General features: G+C 42.0%; 2 protein-coding genes across 2 annotated transcripts; both read left to right on the forward strand.

The window, feature by feature from the left end:
- The first annotated feature begins 1,059 nt into the window (after positions 1 to 1,059).
- srebf2 (sterol regulatory element binding transcription factor 2) lies at positions 1,060 to 20,405 on the forward strand. Its single transcript, XM_037688891.1, has 20 exons — positions 1,060 to 1,414; positions 8,340 to 8,707; positions 9,582 to 9,771; positions 9,869 to 10,029; positions 10,161 to 10,313; positions 10,406 to 10,687; positions 10,776 to 10,890; positions 10,968 to 11,119; positions 11,382 to 11,586; positions 11,719 to 11,894; positions 12,207 to 12,456; positions 12,585 to 12,754; positions 12,844 to 13,015; positions 14,236 to 14,353; positions 14,462 to 14,571; positions 14,945 to 15,077; positions 15,246 to 15,417; positions 15,894 to 16,070; positions 18,230 to 18,341; positions 18,495 to 20,405. Exons 1-20 carry the CDS (start codon positions 1,324 to 1,326, stop codon positions 18,710 to 18,712), a joined length of 3,525 nt encoding a protein of 1,174 aa, XP_037544819.1. The 5' UTR covers positions 1,060 to 1,323; the 3' UTR covers positions 18,713 to 20,405.
- Positions 20,406 to 23,790: 3,385 nt separating this feature from the next.
- Positions 23,791 to 25,516, forward strand: nol12 (nucleolar protein 12). The gene is made up of 6 exons (XM_037689481.1): positions 23,791 to 23,946; positions 24,301 to 24,406; positions 24,505 to 24,553; positions 24,654 to 24,796; positions 24,889 to 24,977; positions 25,191 to 25,516. Exons 1-6 carry the CDS (start codon positions 23,846 to 23,848, stop codon positions 25,378 to 25,380), a joined length of 678 nt encoding a protein of 225 aa, XP_037545409.1. The 5' UTR covers positions 23,791 to 23,845; the 3' UTR covers positions 25,381 to 25,516.
- Positions 25,517 to 25,730: the final 214 nt, after the last annotated feature.

Raw genomic sequence — 25,730 nt, forward strand, 5'->3', positions numbered from 1 at the left:
GACCACGCTTTCCACAGAACAACTGTGTCAACTCTTGAAACTGTGCCTGCAGTCAACCTACTTCACATATGGGGAGCAATATTATAGGCAGAAACATGGGTGTGCTATGGGGTCTCCAGTTTCTCCTATTGTTGCCAACCTGTACATGGAGGAGGTAGAAAAGAGAGCCTTGACGTCCTTTTCAGGGACACCACCAAGTCATTGGTTCAGGTATGTTGACGACACCTGGGTTAAAATTAAATCTCAGGAAGTCCAACATTTTACTGACCACATCAACTCTGTGGATAAATACATCAAGTTCACACGAGAAAATGTAAAAAATGGCAGGTTGGCTTTCTTGGACTGTGAGGTCTCAGTCTCTGATAGAGGACATTTGCTGGTTTTGGTTGTCAGCAGCAAAACTGGTTGATCCACTCTGAGAAGGTGCTATTTATAAGACTGAGTTGAATACAGCACCTTAGACTGAGGAAGTCTCTCGGATGAGAGACGAAACGTTTCTACATTTTTTTTGCCTTTTTTTTTTTTTATGTCCAGAGGACCAGATTTCACTTTTTTAGATTTTTCTACCTGCATTACTGAGCACACATCAGGATATCTTTAATCTATACTTTGGGTGTTATTTCCATGAACTAACATTGTATACGAGTTGACACACATTTGTGTTTTTTTCATATTAAAAAAATGTCAATGAATTAAATATGAACTATTTTGTTTTATACAAGAGCCTGGTCTTTTTTTAAATGTTTCTTGCCAATAATGCAAGAAACTCTTGTAAATGTTTCTTTAGGCCATTTTTGGTTGAGGACATTGCATTTGTTTATAAACCTATAACACCATTTTGGTCAATGACCACATAACATCCATCACATGTAGGTGCAGCCATCGTTATTATCAATGTGTATTTATTTTTTATAAAAACAAGGGGCGGTTCATTCAAATGACACACCAGCTTCTGATGCTTGACGTACCATCACACCACAGTAAATGCAGCCTTCTCATTGGACGATGGTAACTGGTCTCACGACAAGAACGGCGGGGTTTCAGCCAATCAGAAGCCGTCTTGGGCCACCGCTTCTGTTTGTGAATGACGTAATTAGCGTAAAGCAAGATGGCGTCCCGTCGAAAACATATTGATTTGGAAGGAGTTTAACGACGGTAACGTCGTTTGAGGTTCCCCTGTCTAAACTTAATTTTGATAAAGGGGACTGGTTTAGCTCAGATAAAGACGGTGTCGTTGTGGAGCCGGTTGAGTGGAGCCCGCTGGTGTTGGCTCCTCTGCGACGCTCCGGTGACAGCCGCCGGGCTGCGAGCCGCTGAGACAGGATGGACGCCGGAGAGTACGTCGCTCCTGTGGACAACATGGACTCGACCTTAGCGGAGTTGGGAGACGAGTTCACTTTAGGAGACTTTGACGGTGAGTCTGTTGGCTGTCGATGGCGTGTGTTGTTGTGTTTCTAAATGTTGGCTTGTTTCCAGAGACACTGCCAATAGCTAGTCTGATATTTGATTATTTAATCATCAAAATATCCCAAATTCAGCTCGTGATAAAGTAACTGTTGGTAATATTTATTATCTCAACTTTCAGTGTTATTTATGTAAAATTATAAATGTATTGTTTATATTTTATTTTACACATGTACATATTTTGCTATAGTAATTACTTTCAGTGCAATTTGACACAAGTGCAGTAACATTTTGGACATTATTTTGTTTATATGTATTTATTATCAGTCATTAGTGAGACTGAAACTCTTATTGTTAGTATTAACAGGCTGTTGTCACTTTCTGTGAACAGATGCGAAAGATAAAATGTAAAAGCCTGCTCAAACAGTGACAGTCTGATTGTAAGATCAAGAAACTCTTAAATTTAAGACTTTTATATAATTATTCTTTTATGTATTACATGTGGAAGGGAGTAAGTTTTTGGGTGACCCTAGGATTAATAAAAAATTGAAAAAACTGAACAGATTTTAATATAGCATGCTGAAGAAAACAAAAATTAAAGCAGGACAACCTTTAAGAAAACCCGACTACATCACAGGGAAACAACTAACCAAAAAAATAAACTTGGCAAAACAGTAAACAACAAATGGGGATTTTTTTCTGGAAAAAAAAACATCAGCATTTCTATTCCTCTGTGTGAAACATCTTGAGAAATGTTGGAGTTGTAGTTTTACTGTTGTGACAGTGCCAAGTTTGTTGTGTTGATTTAACTGAGCAACATCTGTGCTCCAGCTTTTCTGTACAGATCCACTCGTGAACTCTACAAGTTTGTAACCAGCGGCAAACAAATTCAGTCGACAATAAAAGGACTGAGCTGATGAGTGCAGAGTCACCAGGTTTCCATAAGAACGGGGATTTTATTCTGCCCCGTCACCAAATCAGACTGATCGTGTGTTTGACGCTTTCTTATACTGGACTTAGTCATTTGGGATTAAAAGTACCTACTGTCTTTAAACTTAACTGTACTTTAAAACATTCGTAACAAACAAATAACACTGCTTCTGAGATCAATTTTCACAACCGTGAAATAAACCTGCTTTTGTCTTCTGATACTGTATATCCATACATCCAAGCATCATTTTCTGAAAATGTCATTAAACTGTATGAATGCACGATATTGGATTTTTGGCCGATATCCAATATGTTAAAACTTATTTGGCCGATACCAATACCGATGTTTCCTTTCCTTGACCTCCTTACAGAGACTACATAGATTTCTCTGCTGTGGAATTAAAATACTACATTATTCTGCACGGTCTTTGTCCATTTGACCTGCTACCAAATGCAGATGGTCTTGGTCGACTCACATCTCTCTTTTAAGCTTCATGTGGAAAACTTGGTAAAGAAACTGAAAGTTAAACTGGGTTTCTTTTTCAGAAACAGATCCTGTCTAACTCTGAATGCTAGGAAACACCTTGTAACTGTTGATTTGCTTTGGGGTTTTTTTTATGTCCAGAGGACCAGATTTAACTTTTTTAGACTTGTAACTGTGACTTTCCTTCCCTCCATTGATTACGGTGACATTATTTACATGAACGCTCCTACAAGAACCCTGCAGATGTTGGATGCTGTCTATCATGGTGCACTAAGATTCATAACTGGCTGTGATTATCGTACCCACCACTGCACCCTGTATTCACTGGTTAACTGGTCATCATTAACTTCATGCAGACTCTCTCACTGGTACACTTTCATCTTTAAATCACTTCTTGGTCTGCTGCCTTCATACATCTGGAACTGTGAGGAGCAACTGGTCCGCTGACCTCAGGGAACGTGGTGGGACATACGGTTGTAGCAAATCTGGTGGGGGGGGGGGGGGGTGACACTGTTCAGTGATTTGTAGACATCAGTATTTTGAACTGGATTCGAAAGTGAACCGGTAACCAGTGCAGTGAGGCCAAAACTGGTGTAATGTGCTCTCTTTTGCCTGTACTGGTTAAAAATCGGGCTGCTGGATTCTGGACCAGTTTTAGTCGTGCAATGGAGGTCTGACTGATACCAAACAGGAGTGAATTGCAGTAATCAAGCCTAGATGTAATGAATGCATGTATTACTGTCTCCAGGTTCTTTTTGGACAATATGGGCTTCAGTTTAGACAGCCGCCTCAGTTGGAAGAAGCATGATTTAACAATCATGTTTACATGATTGTTAAGTTTCAGGGAAGGGTCCATTATCACTCCCAGATTAGTGACTCTTTGTTTTTCTGACAGGGTTAGAGCGGAGAGGTCGATGCAGTGGTTTGTGATCGTTTTAGGGTTTATGGGTCGACTCCAAATCTTAATCAATAATATACGTATACAGTGAACCCTCGTTTTTCACGGGGGTTACGTTCCAAAAAGAACCCGTGATAGGCGAAATCCGTGACGTAGTAACCTTTTTTTTTTTTTTTTTACAATTATTACACAATGAAATACTCCATAATACATTCAAACCAAATAACAAAACCTTTTTTACAGGCCCAAGCATTTGTTTAACAAATAAAAGTACTGTATAAACATTTTATACAAATAACTACTGTACTGGAAAGACTGTTTAGCCAATCAGAATGCAGAACACAATGCACGATGCAAATCCGTGAAGCAACGAGACCGTGAAAGGTGAACTGTGTTATAGCGAGGCTTCACTGTAATGTATAAAGTACTTTTTGAAAGTTTCATGAGAATTGATCTAGTGGTTTGAAAGATATTTTTGTACCAGAAAAACATGGGCTAATACGTTGTCATTTTCCTCCGCCTTTGGGTGGTGGGTGACAGTTATAGATGGCACATTAGCCACAGTTACATAATCCCACTTAATCACTGTGTCTAAAAGAGAGGAATGTACAGACTGAAAGAGAAATGACAGCTGATGAGTTAATAGGTGACAGCCCACAACTAATGGATAAATACAGTCTTCCCACTGGGACTCTGTCCAAAATGGAGAAAAATATAAGCCAGTTTTAGAAACCATAGGAACCCTTACCTTAAAAACGACTAATAGATTTATGCTCGGTGTCAGCTGAGCTGAAACCTCAGGACCTCCTTGCTTTGTCCTGACTGCCTCTAACAATCTGTCCCCTGTGGAGGTGAATAGTGACAGGGCTGCTGGCAGAACAAATGTATATTAATGTTGCTGTTGTGTTTTGCTTACTTTTTTAAATGTGTCTTCTCAAGACTTGGTCTCATAAGTGCCTCGTATTTAAAAACATCCAACCTAATTAAACGGAGGCTGTTGTTGACTGCTCTGAGTCCCACAGTGAACCAGTGTGAGCAGTTGTGGTTAATTAAGCAGTTCTCTCTTTCTTGTATATTGCAAGGGGCTACATTTCTATTTCAAAATGAGTAGCCGCCCCCCTCCTAACCATATTCACATACCAGTTTCTATTCCTGTCCTCTTGTTACTCTTGATTAAATTTTGTTTTCAACTTGAGGGTTTCCATGAAGGGAATCGTATTAGTGTATCTAGTTCATCTCCTTGCACTTGTTCTGGGCATCAGGGCGTGTCTTGGAATGAATTGCTTAATAAAAGTTGTATGTTGCGGCAAAACAATTTCCGAATGACAGCTGTTACTAACAAGCTCAGAATAGTTCTTTCCATCATCAGTTTGAGCCCGTACATGAAGTGGCAGCGTATTTCTCTTAGATGAGTTTTCTTTCACCTGTTCAAGTTCCACGTGCACTTTGTTCTCTTTGTACATGCAATACACTCAGCAGCGTCAGAAAGCTCCTGAAGTGTTTCCCTGGGTTTTACTTGGATCATTAAAGATTCAATGATTTTTATTATCATTCACGTCACATGTGGTACATGAGGTGGAACGAAACTATGTACACGGGGTCCCAGTTACATCCAACAAAAACACAAATTGTAAAGAAAAACATTAGTAAGATCCGAGACATGAACTAAGAATATACTACATTCACTAAACTAAGAATACACTAATTACTAATGGTAATCTTCCAAAACAACAGCAGCACAAACATGAGTCTGTGTGAGCAGATGAGGACCAATGAACACAGCAACATGAAATAATCAGCAGCATCAGATCAGCATCATGTATAGTCAGCAGTACACATCAACAACCAAGTGGCATTACAGTCATGTGTTTTTCACAGTGATTTTCTAGAGATTCATGAGTCACATTAAGCGCGTTAGCTAAAGGTTATTAAATACTACTACTGTAAATATGTGCAGGAATTGCTTACAACCCCTATTGTGAAAAGTAGGGACGCTGTGTAAAAGGTCAATAAAAACAGAATGCAATGACGTTCAAGTTTCAGAAACCCAAATTTTATCCATCCATCCATTATCTTCACCCGCTTCTTGCTTTTCGATCACTGGTGCCCATATCCAACAGTCACTGTGTGAGAGGTGGGGGACACCCTGGACAGGCCTCCAGTCCATCACAGGGACACATGGAGACAAACAAGACAATTTAGAGTCACCAATCAGCCTAACATGCATGTTTTTTGTCTGTGGGAGGAAACGGGAGTATCTGGAGAAAACCCACGCATGCACGGAGAGAACATGCAAACTCCACCCAGAAGGGTCCCCCAGCCGGGATTTGATCCGGCGACCTTCTCGGTGAGAGGCAGCAGCTCTACCAACTGAGCCAACATGCTGCCCAAATTATATCTAGTTTTAGTTTACTCATATTTTACTTAGTTTAAGTCTAGAAAGAATACATTTTGTAGGACTACATAAAGATATTTTCCATTTGATGGCAGCAGCACATCTGGATAAGTCCATTCTTCCCACTGTGAGGCATCTCCTCTTCTTTAAACAAGTTTTATAAATGTGTAGGAACTGAGGAAACCAGCTGCTGGAGTTTTTAGAGGAGAACTTTGTCCTATTCTTGTCTGTAGGAGCTGTTGAACAGCCCCGAGTCTTTGCCACTTTTTGTATTTCATGACGAGACGAATGCTTTCAGTAGGTGACAGGTCTGGACTGTAGGTCATTTCAGCACCTGCACTCTTGGATCATGAAGCTGTGCTGTTGCAATGGACACAATAAATGGTTTAGCATTGTCTTGCTGAAATATGCAAGGTCTTCCATGAAAAATATTGATATGATATTCATTAATAAATAGTTGTTTATTTACGCTCAATATTCTGCATTGATAGTGCCTTTCTAGTTATACAATCTGTCCATGCAAGAGCCACTAATAATAGTTTTTTAAATATATTTAGGTTGAACATTGTTCTTTATTTATTTACTACCTGATGGATTCAGAGTAAACGGAAACACTGATATTCTCATTTTATTTAATCTTTTTCATGTCAGCAACTTTAAACTCTGATCAAGCAGTTGTTGTTTTGAATGAATACTTTCTGCAGCATTTTGAACCTCTGCAACAGTTTTCACATGACTTTTGTCTTAATGGCTCATGCAGTTGTGAACACTGAGTAATGAATTGTTTTAAATGAAGTATTTAGTTTATAACTCAGCTTTGAATTTTTAACATCTGTCCTTGTATCCCACAATGACATCCCAGTTCTGATCAGCGCACAGTGTAGCTAACCTAACCTGCAGTAAACCTGTGGGAAGCATGAAAGCTGGACAAAACGGTGTTCCAGTAGTTTGAACTAAGAAATATCTGCTTATTTCAGAGTTCCAGTTCATAAAATAAACACAGTAACCAGTCGGTAAGTGTGATGACACAACAGTGTAGTCAGAATGTCCAGTGGTAATGTTGTTTGGTTATTTAAAGCCACTCTCTCATAGGGTCCATAAATTGGCTCTTTGTTGAATTGTCTGGGCTCGGTGTCTTTGAGCAGGACTAAGTTCAAGGCTAAAGGCTGGTGACCCTGACACCTGAAGATATTCTGTCAGTGATCAAACCTCATCTTTACCATGAGCTCTGTAGAAGCCGTTCCAACAGCGATAGGTCGCTCACTCAGTCCTGCACTCGTTGTTAAATTTGTGATGCTGTAAAGAAATTGATCAGTTTTACTTCATCACAAGTGATTATTAATTTGTCTTCATGTGGTTTAGTTTTTAAATGGATTCATTGATTAAAATTATTCTGTTTTATTCAACTAGACTAAGTAAATTGGTCTCAGTTGTTTATTTTTCCCCTAAAGCCCTAATTATCATTTAACCAAGAATTTGTTATAAATGCAACTATTAATGAGCTGACATTATCACATTACATAACTGAAGCTGGGATCCTGTGTGATCGTAGCTGCACAAGCAGCCATCTTAGCTGTCGTTGTTTAGTGCCGTCAGTTTTACAGCTTTATTTATCTCAAGGTTCTCACTTTTGAAGGCTGGTTTGAATTGATTTATTAGCTGAGCAGTAGCGACGTCGCTGAGAATAAATGTCGTTTCAAGGTCAGCCTGTAGTTTTATCTTTTTGCAAGATGTAGACACCTTAATAAAACCTCTACCAAGGCAATTGTACTGTATTTTATAAGGATTCATGACAGCCGTGTAATAAATAAATGAAATACATTTTATTAACCTTTTTATTTATTTAACCAGGCAAATCTCTTTTGAGATCACAGATCTCTTTTGCAAGGGAGGCCTGGATCTGAAGGCAGTCTAACATGCATGTTTTTGGTATGTGGGAGGAAACCAGAGTACCTGGAGAAAACCCACGCATGCACGAGAAGAACATGCAAACCCCACACAGAAAGACCCCAGGTCCAACCAGGGATTGAACCCAGAACCTTTTTGCTGTGAGGCAACAGTGCTAACCACTGAGCCGTCGTGCTGCCAAATAGACAAGGGTATTCTCTCCTGAATGTGGGGCATTCTTTGCAGTGAAACTGTATTTTAAAGTAAAATTTGTTCTCATATTTGTCTTTTATAAATATCGTGTGCACCTTGCCATTGATTTTGTTCTTACACCTCTACAGAGATGCTGCAGTATGTCAGCAACCAGGTGGGGGACTTCTCCGACATGTTTGAGGACCAGGTGCCCGCAGTGAGCTCTCTACAAACCGGCTGCGTCAGCTCCGCTCTGCAGCCGACCATTCAAACCCCGCAGACATCAGCCCCCGCGGTCTACCAGACCACCAGTGTAGGCCTCCCCTCCTCCCAGACGCTGTCCCTTCAGTCTGTTCCCCTCACCCCTCCCCTCACTCCCGCACAGACACCTTCCCCCATCACCACTCCTTCAGTGCTTCAGCAGGTGATCCGCAGCCCTCCGCTGCTGCAGCCACGCCCTCAGATGGTCCAACCCATCCAGCCACAGCCCCAACAGACTGCCCCACCAACCATCCAGGTATCGAATATTTAAAGTTGTATTTATTCTTCCTCTAGTTCTGCTGTTCTACATCATGCACCTTATTTGTTGGGTTATGCACTGAAAACTGAGCTCTTACATGTCATACATATGTGGTTGTGAAGGAGCTAAATGACTTTTCCAAAGATGTTCTCGTGATTGTCCTGTCCGTTTCTGCTGTACTGATAATAAAACATCATGTCCAGCTCAGGATGTCTTTAACCACCTGTACAGCCTTTTTCAATCCAGGTATAAGTCTCGTTGAGGTTGAAAACCCCGTTTACAATAAAGACGAGCAACATTTTAAAAATCATTCAAATTCTCACAAATTTATGAAATCATTCCAAGAAATGGAGGCAAAATATTTAAAGTTTTTATTCACATGATGTTCTCGTTCTGAGGACAGACATTTGTAAAATATTATGAGAGGTTGTACAGGTTAAGGTTTTTACTTACCGTATTTTCTGCCGTACACGTCGCACCGCCCTATAAGTCGCATCAGTCCAAATATGTCTAATAAAGTGGGAAATGGTTATTTTCAGTCAGAATGAATGAAAACGGTCATATCTCAAATTGGTTTATAAATATGGGAAAAAATCAATAAATATGTTGCTCCGGCGTAATAGTCAAAGGGCATGCAAATTGTGCAAAAAAACGTGACTTATAGGGCGAAAGAAACGGCATACAAACACATTAATAATAAGGTACCAGCCCAAGCAGAGGTTTGTAAATAATAACCAACCAATGGGAAAGTCAGCGACAAGGATGACCATTTAGCAGCAACACACGGAGAACAGATGTACACCGTTTCCACAGCCAATAATACATCTCACACCTCCCAAAACATAAATCTTTGTGTTTTACTTAAATGCAGATGCACACCCAGGGGGTTCCCTTACAAACCCAGAACTTCCCGGTCCACACTCTGGTTCAGACCCACTGCCAGACGCCTCTCCCCATCCAGACGCAGGCTCAAACTGTGATGATCGCCTCCAACGGTGGACAGTCACGCTTCATCCAGAGCCCGGTCATCTGCCATCAGAGTCCTGCTCCCAGTTTCCAAGGTGACTGTGGGAAAGGGCAGGAGGGTTTTTGCTTTAAGTGTCAAATAATTGAATGAACGCAAAGGAAAATCACCCATCATGCTTCTCATTCATCCAGTTCTTCAACCACAAGTTCAGAGCATCATGACGTCACCACAGCTTCAACCGGTAACCATCCAGCATCAGAGAGTCCTGACCCAGACCGGTCAGACCATTCAGACCCTCTCTACCGCGCCCGCTGCAGTCCACGCTGTGCAGCAGCAGGTGCAACAAGTGCCTGTGAGTACGAAACACTCGCATGTTCTGATATTTGGGCTCTCAGCCAAATAATGAGCTCTTTTATTAAAAACAAGCATTTTAAGTTTTTAACCAAATACAAAATCCTTACACACGTGCTTTTAATCCTTTAGGTTTTGGTTCAACAGCCTCAGATTCTAAAGACAGAGTCACTGGTTCTCACAACTCTGAAGGCAGACGGGACACAGGTGTTGTCCACCATGCAGAGCCCTACAGGCATCACCACCCTGACCACACCCATCCAGAACACAGCTTTACAAGTCCCAGTGAGCAGCACAGACACGAGAATTCCCTTTTGTAGAGCTCGTTTCATAAAACGTTTTTTAAACACTGCACCGCCACTGATTTCTGTTCCCAGACGCTGATGGGCAGCAACATTCTCACCACTGTTCCTGTTGTGATGGGGGGAGGAGGGGACAAGCTGCCCATCAAACAGCTCCCGCCAGTCTCCACCTGCACTCACGCAGCAAGGTCGAGCGTGGAGCAGAACCCGATGATGGCAGGCACCATGGGGCCGGGAGTTGTGATTAAGGAGGGTGAAAGAAGAACAACGCACAACATCATTGAGAAGAGATACAGATCCTCCATCAATGATAAGATTGTGGAGCTCAGAGACCTGGTTATGGGCAACGATGCAAAGGTAGATTAAAACATATAAATGTTTAATTTTTAGAAAGCTGCTGTTATAACAATTAGGTTTACCATCCTCTCTTGTGTGTTCCCCTCAGATGCATAAGTCAGGGGTGTTGAGGAAGGCCATTGACTACATTAAATACCTGCAGCAGGTCAACCAAAAACTACGGCAAGAGAACCTGACCCTCAAGATGGCCAACCAGAAGAACAGTAAGTGTCATAACTTAAAGACCGGATTAAAACTCGTTGCAGTTTAAGATTACAGTGAGTGATTCTTTCTATTCCAGAGCCGGTGACACTGTCTGAGGATATGGAGCTCAAACAGGAAGTAGTGATGATGTCACCTCCAGCTTCTGATTCTGGCTCCAGTTCTCCACATCAGTTCTCTCCATACTGCGTTGACTCTGAACCAGGAAGTCCTTTAATGGATCATGACCAGGTAAAAGCTACGACCGTAGGATGGGTGGTGTTCTCTGGATTGGTTTTGAAGGCTTCCGTCTGCATCAGTTCAAAATGCACAAAGTGCATCTGAATTTTATCTATTCGTTTAATTTTATTAAAATAATCACTTTTAAACGTTATTATCATTAATGCAACAGTGAATGCATTTCAAATTAAATAATACAATATTCATGAAATGCGTAGTTTTACAGTCCAGCAGTGTTGTGCACCGGTTCTTTATGCCTCTCACTTCCCCGCAGGTGAAGAGTGAGCCTGACTCCCCCTCCACGGTGGGAGTGATGGACCGGTCCCGTCTGCTCCTGTGTGCCCTGACCTTCTTCTGTTTGTCCCTGAACCCTCTGCCCTCTTTGCTGGGCTCGGAGGCCTCGGGGAACTCTGGCCTTTCTGCAAGCCCCGTCTCATCCCGCAAGCTCGTCTGGTTCCCTTCTCACACGCAGGACTTCGGTGAGCAGCTCCAGTTTGTTTTCATTTAAAAACATTGATAAGCTGTTCTAGTGACTAATTTTTATGTGACAGAAACTTGATTTCAAGGTTCTCAGAGGAGCTAAGACCTTGTCTCATGTTTTTCTTCTCCAGCGTCTTGGCTGTGGTGTCTGTTGCCGTGGGTGATTGTGTGGGTGCTGAGCGGGGTGGGAGCTCTGTGGGGCTGTGTCAGAGTGCTGTACCTGTGGGAGCCCATCACGCCGCTTCACTCGCCCAAATCTGTGTCTTTCTGGAGGCACCGCAAGCAAGCAGACCTGCATCTCAACCGGGTGAGTGCAGGACAAACTTGGAGCACTTTAATGCGCTTTTATTAAAGAATAGTCTCTAAAAATGTAAAATGACATCATATAAGAAACAGTCTTTGCCTGTTTTAATCAACCTTTAGTTGCACATAAAGGGATTATTTATCATCACTGAGCACCTCACACATTTTTTAATCTCATTGTTTTGATGTTTCTAAGCCTGCTTGGTTTTGATCAGATTTTTTTATGTCTTAAGTGTTGACATTGTTCAGTTGTCTCACCTGCCTCTCAGTGCTGAATCCTGAGCAGCTCATTGTTTCTCTCGCCTGTCTCTTCCAGGGAGATTACACAGCAGCCATGGCCAGTTTGGAGACTTGTCTGTCTGTCTTGGCGAGAGCTCTTCCCTCCACCAGTCTGGACCTGGTTTTTTCCATCTCCTGGAATTTGATTCGCTACTGCTTGCATCGTCCAACACCTCTGGGCTGGCTGGTCCATCAGGTTGGAGGGAAGCATGAAGGGGAGGAGGCAAGGACCAGTGCAAGGGACGCAGCGCTGGTTTACCACCAGCTGAGCCAACTGCAGCTCACAGGTCAGGGAACAGAGTGCACGGTGTGCACAGGAACAAGAGCAGCTGAATGCAAGACCTCACTTTAAGCCTTAGTCACGTCAGAACGATTTAAACAAAGTCATGTGTGTATTCTCTCCTTGTTTTTGTAGGAAAGCTGCCACAGCGCAGCAGCTTGTGGGCTTTCTCTCTGTCTTTAAGTGCTGTTAACCTCAGCGAGAGCGCCCAAAGCAAGATGGCCCCGACTCAACTCGCTCAGATTTATGTCACTGCAGCGACAGCCCTGCGCACCATCCTGGGCCACCACCTTTCTTGTCTGCCTGTACGTGTAGCTAATGTTTGCTGTTGTTAATGGTGACTCAAAGCAGCCATAATGGGTCTGAATCACTTCCCATTGTGTTTGTCTCCCAGGGTTACCTTTTGGGTTGTGCAGAGAGCGTGGCCAACCAGTCAGAGACCAAACAAATCCCCGACGTCCTGCACTGGCTCTTCACACCTCTGGGCCGGCAGTTCTTCCTGAGCTGTGATTGGTCAGTGAAGTCAGACAGCGGCGATGAAGTGTACACTTCTCAGAGAGACGCAGGTAGGCCTGTCGCAATAAAACGATAAATCAATTAATCGCATGATAAACGAAAATTATCGACCTCATTTTCATTTAGCAGCTTTATCGTCTCTCTGTGTCTCTCTCTTTCTACTGAAGACACTGGATGACAAAAGGATCAACTCCGGTGCTCTTTACTGACCCCTCCCTTTCTGTTTTTTCTTTAAAATCTGTTTTAACCGTCCAAAATCGTGTTTTTGGATCGTTAAAAGTAGCTAAGCTGAGAAGCTAAGCTACGAGCTAAGCTTACAGGTAGACCTCGAGAAAAAAACTCCGTCTTGTCGAAGCACCAAAATTCACAGTTGAAGTCTGTGCCTTCGTGTAAAAGGTTTTTCTCTGCAAAAGAAGCTGAGAACTTGTTTACTGAATTGTTTTTAATTAAAAGCTTTGTGTGAAAAATGCTATGCTAAAGAGCTCAAACCACACAGAGCGTCCACCATTTTGAGAACTGAAAAGAGACAGCCCATGTCATGTCAAGGGGCCTCACTCCCGTTTTTTTCTTAGAGACGCGCTGCTTGCTCCCTCACTATCCATCCTTCAGTTCAAACTGTCTTATTCTGCCATCCAGTGGTCAAAAAAGGTACTGCACACAAAAAATTACCAACATTTCTTCTTAAAGTTGACAATAACTAATTATTGTCAAATTTTAAACAGTGTTATAATTTATCGCAATAATTTCTGAGACAATTAATCGCCCAGCAAAATTTATTATCGTGACAGGCCTAGACGCAGGTTTGTTTCTTTGTGTTCTTTTTTTCCAATTTTGCCCACCACTAAAAGAGACAGACAGTAGTTTCAACCTGTTTTCGTTTTGTCTGTTAATAAAATATCTTGTAAACAAATGGGTGAATTTTAATGAAACGCAAATTAATCATTTCATGCACTTTTACAACTGATTACTCTTTGGAGTCGATCCATGTCAGGATGGAGCCACACAACTAATTGACCAATGAACCAAATACAGTTGAAAAGAGTCAGTTTTACAATGATGTGGTTGGAGCTGAGAGAACAAATCATGAGGATGGACATAATGTTAGTTTCAAGGTGTGACCAGAACAGCTACAACTTTATCATTTCTCAACATACGGTGACTTTCGTGTAAAGTCTTGTCCTTCAAAGCAGTGGGTTGTATGTGTTCCCTTAACGAGGCCCAGGCCTTCATTTGTGTCATTTGGATGTTGTTCCCTTCTGTTTTGCTGCAGCTGACCCCATTGCCCAGCTGCACCGATGTTTCTGCAGGAAGCTTTTGGAGAGAGCTGTTCTCACCCTCATCCAGCCGCAGAGCGACTCTGACTCGGGCAGCTGCAAGAACGACTCTGGGTACAGCAGTGAATGACGGCAGCAATCCTCAAGGTCTCCACTCAGTTTCATTCAGTCTCTAATCGTCTTCTTTGTGTGTTTTTTTTTTCTGCTCTGCTACTTTTTCAGGGAGTTTTCCAATGCCCTGGAGTTCCTCGAGTTGTTGAACAGCTGCACGGAGGACTCTCCCTCTTCTCCTCCACCCTTCTCGACTCCTCCCAGTCACACCACTGTTTCAGGTTTGACTAATATTGGGGAAAAAAACTGCTTGTTAATAAAAAGCATTGATCACAGTCAGTGTTAATGTGGTGAAGAGAGTAAAACTGAAGGCAGCTTTCTTTGTTTTTACAGCCAACAATGTTTTTTTTTTCTGGCAGTCATTTAGTTTCCACAGATAACAATCAGTCAGGCTTTTATTAAATACTTTGCATCAGATTTAAACACGGAGAACATTTGTGGAAACAATAATTGATGCAGCCTCCTCTGCTTTATACGACTCGTCTCTTTTTATTCCAACATTTTTTAAACACTTCAGAGAAGTTGATCCCAACAGCCCACTGTTGTCCCAACAAGCATTCTGTTTTTAAAATTGGTCCCCTTTGTGACCTCCAGTGGGGGACCCGGTGAGTCGTTGGTGGGCTCTGGTCCTGAAGGCTGCTGTTCACTGGCTGCAGGGGGACGATGTCGCTGTCCGATCCCTTTTGGCTGAAGCAGAGCGAATGCCAAGAGCGCTGCACATTCTTGAGTAAGTGCATTAACAAATTAAATGTAAATTAAAATGTGTCAGATTGTGCTGCACATTGATTTTTCTGTTGGTGTCAGTTTGATGCAAAGCAGTTCACAAAGTGTCAAAGCTGTAGACCACCGGATCTCAGATCTTTTGAAATATTTAAACTAATCCTGTCTGTTTCAGCCATCCTCTGCCCAAAGCCGTGCTTCTTCTGTGTAAGGTAGTCCAGATGAGCCTGTCCCCTCTGAAAGGGGAGGGGGTGGTGTCCTGCCTCTCCCACTGTGACAGAGCGAGCAGCTACCTGCGCTCCAGCATCTCCGTGCCTCTCGCTCAGTCTGGAAACTGGCTCAACAAGGTACGACGGCAAGAAATGTCTCCATTCCTGACTTTCCAAACACTGGCTCTGCTTCAGATCTGAGCTTGGGTTGTGGTTCTTTCACTTTGCTCAACGTGCACGTTTGATTTGAAATGTTTGCTCCTCTGCGTGCTCTGTGGTGGTCAGGGCAGGCTGCAGTGGGGCTGTGTGTGCGCAGTGTGGGTGGAAGGAGGTGGCTGTGGTGCATTGTAGTTGCATTGCATGATCCTGAAGCTGAGTGCAATGTGTCTGCAGTGCAATACAGAGGCCTCTCTGATCTGCACGCACCCGCTACACACCGCACCACCTGACATTGCACCGCCTCGAATCTCACTAACCGTTTGTGGGTTGATTTCTGCCGTGCATGCAGAGTTTGTTGATGATGGGATTGAAGGAATCGGATTTGTCTTGTCTCAAATGTAATTCTTCATATTTTTAATCAGCTACTACATGAGTGATTTTTTTTTTTCCCCAAGGGGGTGGAGCTTCTCATCTGTGACCTTCTTCTGACCTTGAGGACCAGTTTGTGGCAGCGAGGAGGCAGCAGTAATGGGGAGCCTGGTCCGGCTCCTGGGTCTCAGTTGGCTGGTTTCCAGAGGGACCTGAGCGCCCTCAGGAAGCTCACACAGTGCTACAGACAGGCGCAGCACAAGGTACGCTCATGACAAGATCTACCTCAGTGTGTTCTTTAGATACGCTGACAGAAAAGGGCTGTACTTTTTTAGCATCTTTGATTTATTTACACATAAAATACCTCAGATTCACTTTACAAGTTACCACATTCTGAATTTATGCTTCCAATCAGTTTTTATTGTTCACTTCATAGCAACATCAAAGGAAACATTCACAGTGGTTCCTCTTTTATTGCAAGTGTTCGGTTCCAAACCACCAATAAATAAAACCGCAATAAATGAAAATCCACAAAGTAGCGATGTAATATTTATTTTAGTGTTTATATATATTTTAAGGCTTTAGAAATCCTTCCCACACTCTTGCAGTGTTCTAAACTCTTAAACCTACGTCATTTTAACAACGTGCGTACAGTACTCTATATGTAGATACTAAATTTTACTCACCAACTCCGCAGAACGGTTCTGGTCCAACTCTGTTAAATTCTGCAGACGTTCCCTGCAGCAACAAAGCCCACAATCAATCTTCTAAACTCTTAAACCTACTAAGTTTAACAACATACTTGTATGTAGCTACTACCAGTGCATCCCCATTCAGAGGTCTTCATGGGCCAGCTAGGAGCTCTCGGGTTCACCTCTCGAGTCTGGGCGTCCGGTTCTAGTCTGGTTCAGTGCAGCTCTTGAGGGCGGAGCATGGAGTGGACCTTCAGTAGGCCAGCGTGGGACCGTAGGTGGTTGATTGAGTCCAAGTCTGGATGAAAAAAGTCCCGATGGGCAACGGAAACGGCTCTGGACCTACGGAAGTGCGCGTCCCCGCTCGGAAGTCCTTGTGGGCCGGGTACCAGCTCTCAAGATTCACCAATGGGTCTGAAAGTCTGGTTCTGCTCCGGTTCAGTGGGTTCCTTGCGGTTTCTCTGCATCCGCTGAGTGCTGATCAAATCAGAACTTTCCCTCTAGTTTTTCAGCAGAAGGAAATGGGGCTTCTGGGTGCGGCACTGTTGGCTTCTGGGAAATATGGTCGTTATGAGGGGGAATACAGTGGAGGATTAAGGCTCCCACATACTCGAGTGTACTGTGTACTCCGTGAGCCGCGCGGACACTGTGCACATTGTCCGCAAACGGTTCAGATTTCATACTCGAGTGTACACCCTGATGGGCTGCGGCCCAGCTCCGCAGGCAAGGGGCGTTTACCTTCATGACAAATTGAGGTCACCGATTGGTCATTTGCTGACACTCCTACTGGATTGATTGACAGGTCGCAAAACAAAAAACAAAAAAACAAAAACGAGAGCTGGTGGCAGCCCTGGGTAGAGGCAGCTGGCAGCCCAGGAGCAGCAGTGTTCTGTGTTTATATGTTGTTGATAAAAAGTTCTAAAAAATTTAAAAAAACAGGGAGTGCTGGCCCTGCAGCCCACACATCAGATCAGCCCACCAGGAAATCTCTAGACCCTCCCGCAGCCACGCTGGACCTGATTTTAATTCTCTTGTGACAAATTCCTTCATTTCTCACCATTTCAGTCATGGCATCAACGGATGAGGAAGAGATCACTTGTCTCTTGGCAAAAACAACAAAAGAAAAGTCCATTAAATCAGATCAGGGATGAAGAAGGGGATTTTATACATTTGTGTCGCATACAAAACAGTCCGTCGCCGGGCAGTTTATTGTGCAACACCGAGTACATGTATGCGGTCGTAAAAATTGATCTTTGCATGGACATGGCTTGGGGATGTCCACTTTGAGTCCACGTCGAGTCTAATCTGGTACGCGCAGACCTGCAGAGTGAAGTACGCCTGGTTATGTGGGAGCTTATACTGAGAGAACACTACAAAATGGCGACGCCTGTCCAAAGTTTTTTTTTTTGTTAATTTTTTATTGTACAGTACTGTATCCAGTACTGTCCCGATCATGTGAGTAATATTAAAGTTGACAATCGTGTATCCTGTACAGTTTGTTTATTTTTTGTACAACATTATGTACTGTACGTTCACAAACTGCGATAGAGCGAGTCTGCGAAAGTCTTAACTGCGACGTAGCGAGAGGGACTACTGTATACTTTTATAAAGTTACTGCATCAGGTGGTAAAAGTTTAATTGCCTTTAACACAAGATCAGAAAAATAACTTTAATTTTTTTGGTCACATTTTTGTTAAAGTTGGATACCCATGTGTTCTCTTGTGTCTCAGATGTTCCTCCATGAGACCACGGTGCGGCTGATGGCTGGAGCCAGTCCGACGAGGACACACCAGCTGCTGGAGCACAACCTGCGACGCAGAACACACAGCTCATACTCTGCAGGTACGCCGACACATGTACTCGTTAACTACACACACCGTGCACCTTGAGCTTCAGCTGCGGTCATTTTTCATTTAAAAGCTCATTTTAAACAGTTTTATACAACACATCGATGCCATCGACACCTAAACTGCTCCTCTCCTTCTCTGCCGCCAGAGGGGGAGCGTGTCGTCGGTGAGAGGGAGCGGGCTCATGCCATCCTTCTCGCCTGCCGCCATCTGCCCATGCCTCTGCTGACCCCGCCAGGTCACCGAGCCCGTCTGCTGGCCGAGGCCAAGAGAACCCTGGAGCGCGTTGGAGACCGCCGGTCCCTGCAGGACTGTCAACAGATCCTGCTGCGCCTCAGCGGGGGCACCACCATCGCTGCTTCCTGAACGCACACAAAAAGAAACAACTTCTGATTATAAGATGGAAAATGTAGACTTCAAACTGCTGCAAGCGCCCTGAAACATTTAATGGCTACACCTTTTAACAGTTTGATCTCTAGTTGAAATGTTGCAGCTCTTTAGCCCCACCTCCTGCCCAGTAGAGGTACTTATTTAATTCTTCAATTAAAAACAAAGATTTTGTTTTTCTGGTCTACTTTCTTGCTAATTTAAAAATATATACATCCTGACAGATGTTGTCTAATCACTTCCAGATGAGCGCACAACAGAACAATGCCAACTGGGCCCAAAATCAGAAAAAGGGACCAGTTTCTAGCAGCTGCTTGAAATGAATCCGATGCATCAATTCACGAATTAGTCGTAGCCGTGCAGTCGTTACTGAAGCAGCGTAAGTGCTGCGTGCACTGTTCAGTTAATGTTAAAGGGCTTCAGCAGAGGTCTGAGTGCGTCTGCGCTGCAGAGGAGCTCGCTTTAACCGTACAGTGAGTGGTGGCGTCTATCTACCTCAAACACTGTACGATGCCAGCGTTGTACTACAAAACGAGAAACGCATCAGTTCTTCTAAAACTGTTCTCTAAAGTCAAGGTTCAGTCTCTTATAACGTTTTATTTGATCGTAGCAGCACAGCTCTTAAGAATTTATTGAAACTAAAGGCAAGACAGGAAGCTGCTGCTGCTCCTGAATGTGTAAATGAAAGCTAAAAGTGAACCAACGGAGGAACTGTCTACACTCACAGAGGTGTCCAGATGTTTATCGCATGTTTAAAGTCGTTGCATTCATACAGACCGTGTGATTGTATATAAGTTGTATATAAGCAGATAAAGTAGATCAAACTGGGAGTTATTTCTTGGAGACTCTATTCAGAAGGAGCACTTTACCGTGTTACATCAACAATCTGAGACCTTTAGTTTTTACTCCTCCATCTATTGTTCCCGAACCTTCGCCTGCGTTTTCTGCACCTGAGCGGGTTTGAAAATGTCTCTGAGCAGCAGCTGGGGGGTGAATACTGTGGCAACAGACACAGAGTTCAGGTTTTGACCTTTTATACAGAGTTTCAAGTAGCGCAGGTCAAAAACTAATAAAAGATGTTTGGAGTTTCACTAGAAGTCTTAAAAAAAAAAAAAAAGGTTTGATATGCATCTAAAGCTCTTCAGCAAAATGGGTTTGGTGTTCTGTAGAAAAACATGTTTTAGCAGCTGAGGATGACTGAGTTTTATTTTTGTGATGTTTGTCCAGTTCACTTTTTATTTGTAATTATCACGACATTTTGTCAATCCTGTCTCTCTGCTCTGAATCTATTTAATGGTTATGTAAGATAAATGCTCTTGAGGGGCCAGACATTGTCCAAAGGGGATCTCTAATAGTAAAAATGTTTTTTATATATCTCGTTTTTATTTCAAATCCTTCATTAGATCTTTATTTTAGGTTGTAGGGATCACTCCTCTCAAACAATGTGATTCCTTGGTTTTAAAATGTCCAAACATAGTCATGAAACAAGTTTCCAACTAAACTATCTGAAGAAACATTTAAAAACATTTGCAAGTAATTTAGTTTTTACATTTAGTGCACAAGAAAGCATTTTTGCTGTTTTTAATTGTGACATTTTGTTTTCTCCCCTCGAGTTGTTTTATTCTTTGAACTTCTGTGTTTCTTTCAATGTTTTCCAATAAAACAACACAACCGTGTGTTTCCTGTTTGGTATGTGTTACTTTGAGGGGAAATACAGGAAGTTGACGTTTCTGCACTTAAACCTGAAACAAGACCAAACTGCATGTGTTTGACTCAGGAGGGTGTTGGCAGGTGTGAAACCAGCAGTGATCTCATTCTAAATTATGTTGTTTCTTCTTTATAAATGCCACTAAACCCAAATATGATGCTCCCTGAGCATTTCACGTTTATTTCTGCTTACATTTCTTCACATGTAACTTAAATTGGCCCAATAGTTTTCATGCTTTCGATGTTTACTGCTGTTCAAAACAATATGTGCATCATATTTACAATTAAATGTAGCGTGCAGTGGTCTGTTATAAGGCAGGGACATTTTATAATCTGTAACAACTTCATTTAAAAAATATTTTCTTGTAGCTCGATCTTAAACATAAAAGCATTTCACCTTCCTGTCGGGGTTTAAAAACATTTAGAAATCCTTCAGTTCTTAATTAATTAATAGATTTTTCCCACTGTGGATTCATTCATTCAACCTTTATTTAAACAAATGGATCGCATTGAGCCTCCAAGACTCATTTACACGTGAGACCTGTTTGGACAGACAATAAAAAGTGGTGAAAAATGACACAGGGTTTGGAGACGAAAAAAATCCTAACATGCTCTTAATCTTTGGCTGAAGGTTAAAAGGGTTCAAGGATTCAAGGATCTTTATTTGTCATTCCACCACATGTAGTACATGTGGTGGAATGACATTGTGTACACAGGGTCCCAGTTACATCCAACAAAAGTATTAAAATGTAAAATAAAAACAGATCTAAGATATGAACTAAGAAAAACATCAGCTAAAAATATGCTAAGCATAAAAACAACAAAAACATTACGCCGAACAGCAGCACGAAGTGTGAGAAGATGAGCACGCATGAACACAGCAACATGAAACAGATCAGCAACATGAAACAGATCAGCAGCAACATGATGTGATTCTTCACGGTGATTATCCTGATTAAAGATGGTATGGTATAAAGTTTATTCATTTTAAAAAAGTACAAAATAATTCCATAACATATAAAAAAAGATACAAGAGATTTAAAATGAAAGGCAGCAGAAAGAAGAAAAAATCTTATATCTGCCCCTTTTTTCAAACAATTATTTCAATCAGAATAATTTTCAAGTAACGTTCATGAGTCTTAACATCCTCAGGGTAGAAGCTGTTCCTCAGTCTAGTGGTTCTACACTTAATGCTCCTTAACCTCCTTCCTGAGGGGAGGGGGGCAAAAAGTGTGAGTGCTGGGTGAGTGGGGTCCTTCATGATGCAGGTGGCCCTCTTCCTGCATCTGGAGGTGTAGATGTCTGTGATGGTGGGGAGACTGACTCCAACATCTTCTGTGCAGCCTTCACCACTCTCTGCAAAGCTTTTCTTTCTGCAGCTGTGCAGCCTCCATGCCACACGTTGATGTTGGAGCACAGGATGCTCTCCACTGCACACCTGTAGAAGGAGGTGAGGACTGAGCTTCCCAGACCAGCGCGTCTCAATCTCCTGAGGAAGTAGAGTCTCTGATGAGCTTTCTGCATACAAAGCATGAAAATGAAAAAAAAAAAAAAAACTTGCACACTAGCACATAATGACACTGACATTCTGCAGGGGGGTTGTTGGGGGGTACACAAGGACGGTGAGCATGTCCAGAACACACAGAGGCACTGCAGAATTCAGATAAAATCACTCAGTTCAAATAGTTCCCTCTGGTGAGATCTGTACACACTGGGGGGGGGGGGGGGTCAAGGACAATCTAAAGAGTCCTGAAATGATGACAGAATATTTATTCAGCTGGGCCCCTCTGAATCATCCATAGACTTCCTCAGTAGGAGGGGAGGGAGGGGCAGAGCATCAAGTTTACAAAACTTCCAGGTGGGTGGCGATAAGATGTCCTGTCAAGGCCAGTCAGGGAGCCGAATTCAGATAAACATGATTGTTTTGGGACAGGCAGAACTTTAATGACATCTACCTTGAGTCTGTCGGTCCACTCGCTTCCGGAACGTCCAATTTAAATGACCACACCAATGGACCGTGTCTGAGAATAATCCCAGAGATCTGATCCATTCTGCCAAAAGCATTTGAGTCTGGGTGCTCGAGGCACAAACCAAGCCAACATATTCATTCAACCTTTATTTAAACAGGTTAATCCCATTGAGCCTCAGGGACTCATTTACAAGAGAGACCTGAATGTTAACAAAGAGTGATGACAACAGTGGACAACAACAACAAATGACAATATGAGGCAGGCAGCCTGACAAGGTCCAAGTGTGTTGCCACGACTTCCTTGATTGTAGATAAACCAGGAACCAACGGAATCCAAAAAGCAGGAACCAGTAGTTGTCATAAATCCAATTATAAATGCATCCTTAACATCCACGGATGACAGCAGAGATAGACACGTCCTCAAGTCTTCCAAGTCGATGAGATATCCAGCCGCATGTGTGCCAACAGGGCAAATCGGCTCGCCTAAAGCCTGTCTTCTCTTCAAAGAAATAATTGTTATCAATTGCGATGAGGGATCAACTGACCAAAGATTTGTAGAAGAGAGGCTTTTAAGCAGTTTCACAGACAGGACAGAGCAAAGCAAAGTGGAGAGTTGTTGATGTATAAGTTAAGTTTAAAAACAGATGTTTTTATATCGCATTACTTTTAAAAACAAAATTGGAAGCAGTGTGATAAAAAAAAAAAAAACTTTAGAAACAATAAAGTATGTTTTATGTTTGACCTGAACCATCTTTAATGTAAAACCATTTTTAGCTCAGTAAACATAGTTCGCTGAGGGCACAGCTTTCTGCACAGTTTATGTATTTTTAGTGATTTTGTTGTGGAGTTATTCTGTGCTTGGGGACAATTTTTCTTCAGCATATGTCCATTTCAGCCAATTTTCAGCTGTCGGATGCATAACTTGCCAGTTATGTCTACATTAATGTGATATAAACCGCTCATGGTTGACTTGGTGAAAGCAAAATGAGCCCTGAATCATGTTAGGGTTTCTTCCAACCTAATTCTGGATTTTGCTCATTTTTCTCATGCCTGAAATTTAAACACATCTAAACAAAATATGTTAAAACTAAAAACCCTGTTGACTCATTGTTAGAACAACTTGTTTAATGAGAGAACTCAGTTGAAGCTTGAGGCTTGCATTTAGAAAGACTCAGCAAACCAAGTTTTGCATTTTAATTTTTCCTAATATACTGTTTTTAAAAAATTATTTAATTAAAACCAGTTAAATATAAACAATAAAGCTGTTAAAATTATATCATTAGTCTTTTTTAAACGATCCTAAGATGATTGCAAATGTACTTTTGTCATTTGGACTGTACTGCCAGAGCTCAGCGGAACTTTTCAAGAGGAACGTGTTTCGTGCCGGACAAAGTTAAATGACGGAAATCTAACGCTGTGAAATTCACGTGAACAACATGAAAAATCATAAACATGGGACACAAAAGGCAAAATTCAAGCCAGGGTCCAAGAAAAGAGAGAACAAATGCGTCGTAATGTTTGACGACAAAGACAGACAGTAAGTTAAATTTTAACGAAATGTTGAAGCTGTTAGCTAGCATTAGCCTAGCATAACAACGTTGGAACAGAAATATTTACCAACAATTGAAGTTAAAATAAATTTACAGATATGTTGACTGTTTGTGTGTAAAATGCGACTAACTTAAACTAATGAGCCGCAGGTATTTACAGTAACAATTTGTACATTATCCTCTGTACCTAAAGGATAGTTTATTCTAAACTAAATTTAAGTGAAAAATCTTAAAAACATTACCATCTGAATTTTAAAATAAGCCTTTTGTTCAGTGTTTCGTAGAAACCTTCCAACACAATTAAAAAAATAATAATAATACTGTAATATTTACCCCATCAGAGACTATCTGACTGGTTTCCATAAGAGAAAGGTGGAGAGGAAAAAAGCAGCAGTGGAAGAAATCAAAAGGAAGATTAAAGAAGAGCAGAGCCGAGTCAGAGAGGAAGTAAGTGTAAACATTCAAATATGAATGAGCACAAACCTAAATGCATGTTTATGTACCAGCAGAATGTGCAGCTGTGAGTTGTTGCTCTTTATTTTCAGCGACATAAAGAATACATAAAGATGCTGAAGGAGAGGAGAGAAGCTCTCGGTGAGTTTAATGAACAAATCCATTGTTTGTCTTTATTTTGAAGTTCAAGTCATCAGGATCCGTTTTCTTTGTTCCTGTGCCCCCCTTTCCCCTCTCACAGTGGACGCAGAAGATGACCTGGAAGACGCAGTCATCAGTAAAACAGAGTCGGTGCAGTATGATCACCCGAACCACACCGTCACCGTGACGACCATAAGTGACCTTGACCTCTCAGGAGCACATCTGCTCCGACCCGCAACTAATGTAAATATTAAATATTTTATAAATGTGTTGGTGTGAAACAAAAAAAAACTCCTAAGATACTAACTTAAATATGAATTATCCCTTTTTGACAGGCTGATAAACAAAGCGGGGATGAAGATGAAGAAGAGGAGAAAATGCCTGCCATGCCAAAAAAAGCCAGAGATCCGATCAAGAGCAAAAAGTAAGCTGCTAGGTTTTCACAAATGAGCATCAGTAAGAATAGCAATTGTTTTTTGTAAGGAAATGGAGGTTTTATGTAAGAATAGCTGCACATTTCTTTCTGTTCTGTCTCCATAGAACAGTAGTGACAGAATGGCTTTGTTCAGTTTTGTCTCCCTATTCTTCTTCTACCTGCTCAGTCCAGATGAATTCTGTTCTCTGTTCTCTGCTGCAGAATCTGCTCCCTTACAGCAGCGCTCAGCACCTATACCAGCAAGCGGAAAAGGAAAGGGAAGCGGGAAGGCAGACGAGGCCATCGGACAGACAAGAGAGCCGCGGGTGTCGAGAATAAACACAGGAGCGGGAAGACCACCAAGAGTCAGAGACGCCGACAGACGGGGAAAAAAACACACCATGAGGACTAAAAAAAATGTTTTTGTTTTTTTTATCATTTACGGATTGGATTTCTAAAGAGATGAGATCTTTTTTGTCAGTCTGTGTTTGAGTGATATTTTGTCAGTGCTACACAGATTTCACTGTACATTCTTGCATTTTGATTAAAAGAAACGTACCAAGCTCATTTCAGAGTCTTATGTCACACACAGTTTGCTTTGCTTGGAATTTAGTTCCTCTTCACTCTATTGTTTAATTAGGAAACCTGATAATGTTGTCGACATCCTCTGGAGTACATGAGGAAATAAACCCTGAGCTTTGTGTTTCCTTTAAGCTCAGTGTTACCTTCGATGGCCCTAAAGGACAGTTTTTATTATTTTTG

The sequence above is a fragment of the Nematolebias whitei genome, chromosome 15, assembly GCF_014905685.2.
Source record: "Nematolebias whitei isolate Nwh7 chromosome 15, NemWhi1, whole genome shotgun sequence".
Lineage (NCBI taxonomy): Eukaryota > Metazoa > Chordata > Actinopteri > Cyprinodontiformes > Rivulidae > Nematolebias > Nematolebias whitei.

Excerpts from the sequence above, each read along its gene's own strand:
- srebf2 (XM_037688891.1), top strand. The coding sequence starts at position 1,324 with ATGGACGCCGGAGAGTACGTCGCTCCTGTGGACAACATGGACTCGACC. Across the intron at positions 11,120-11,381 it reads CTTTAATGGATCATGACCAG|GTGAAGAGTGAGCCTGACTC; the intron begins GTAAAAGCTACG and ends ACTTCCCCGCAG. Across the intron at positions 14,354-14,461 it reads AGCTGCAAGAACGACTCTGG|GGAGTTTTCCAATGCCCTGG; the intron begins GTACAGCAGTGA and ends CTACTTTTTCAG.
- nol12 (XM_037689481.1), top strand. The coding sequence starts at position 23,846 with ATGAAAAATCATAAACATGGGACACAAAAGGCAAAATTCAAGCCAGGG. Across the intron at positions 24,554-24,653 it reads GGAGAGGAGAGAAGCTCTCG|TGGACGCAGAAGATGACCTG; the intron begins GTGAGTTTAATG and ends CCCCTCTCACAG. Across the intron at positions 24,978-25,190 it reads GATCCGATCAAGAGCAAAAA|AATCTGCTCCCTTACAGCAG; the intron begins GTAAGCTGCTAG and ends TCTCTGCTGCAG.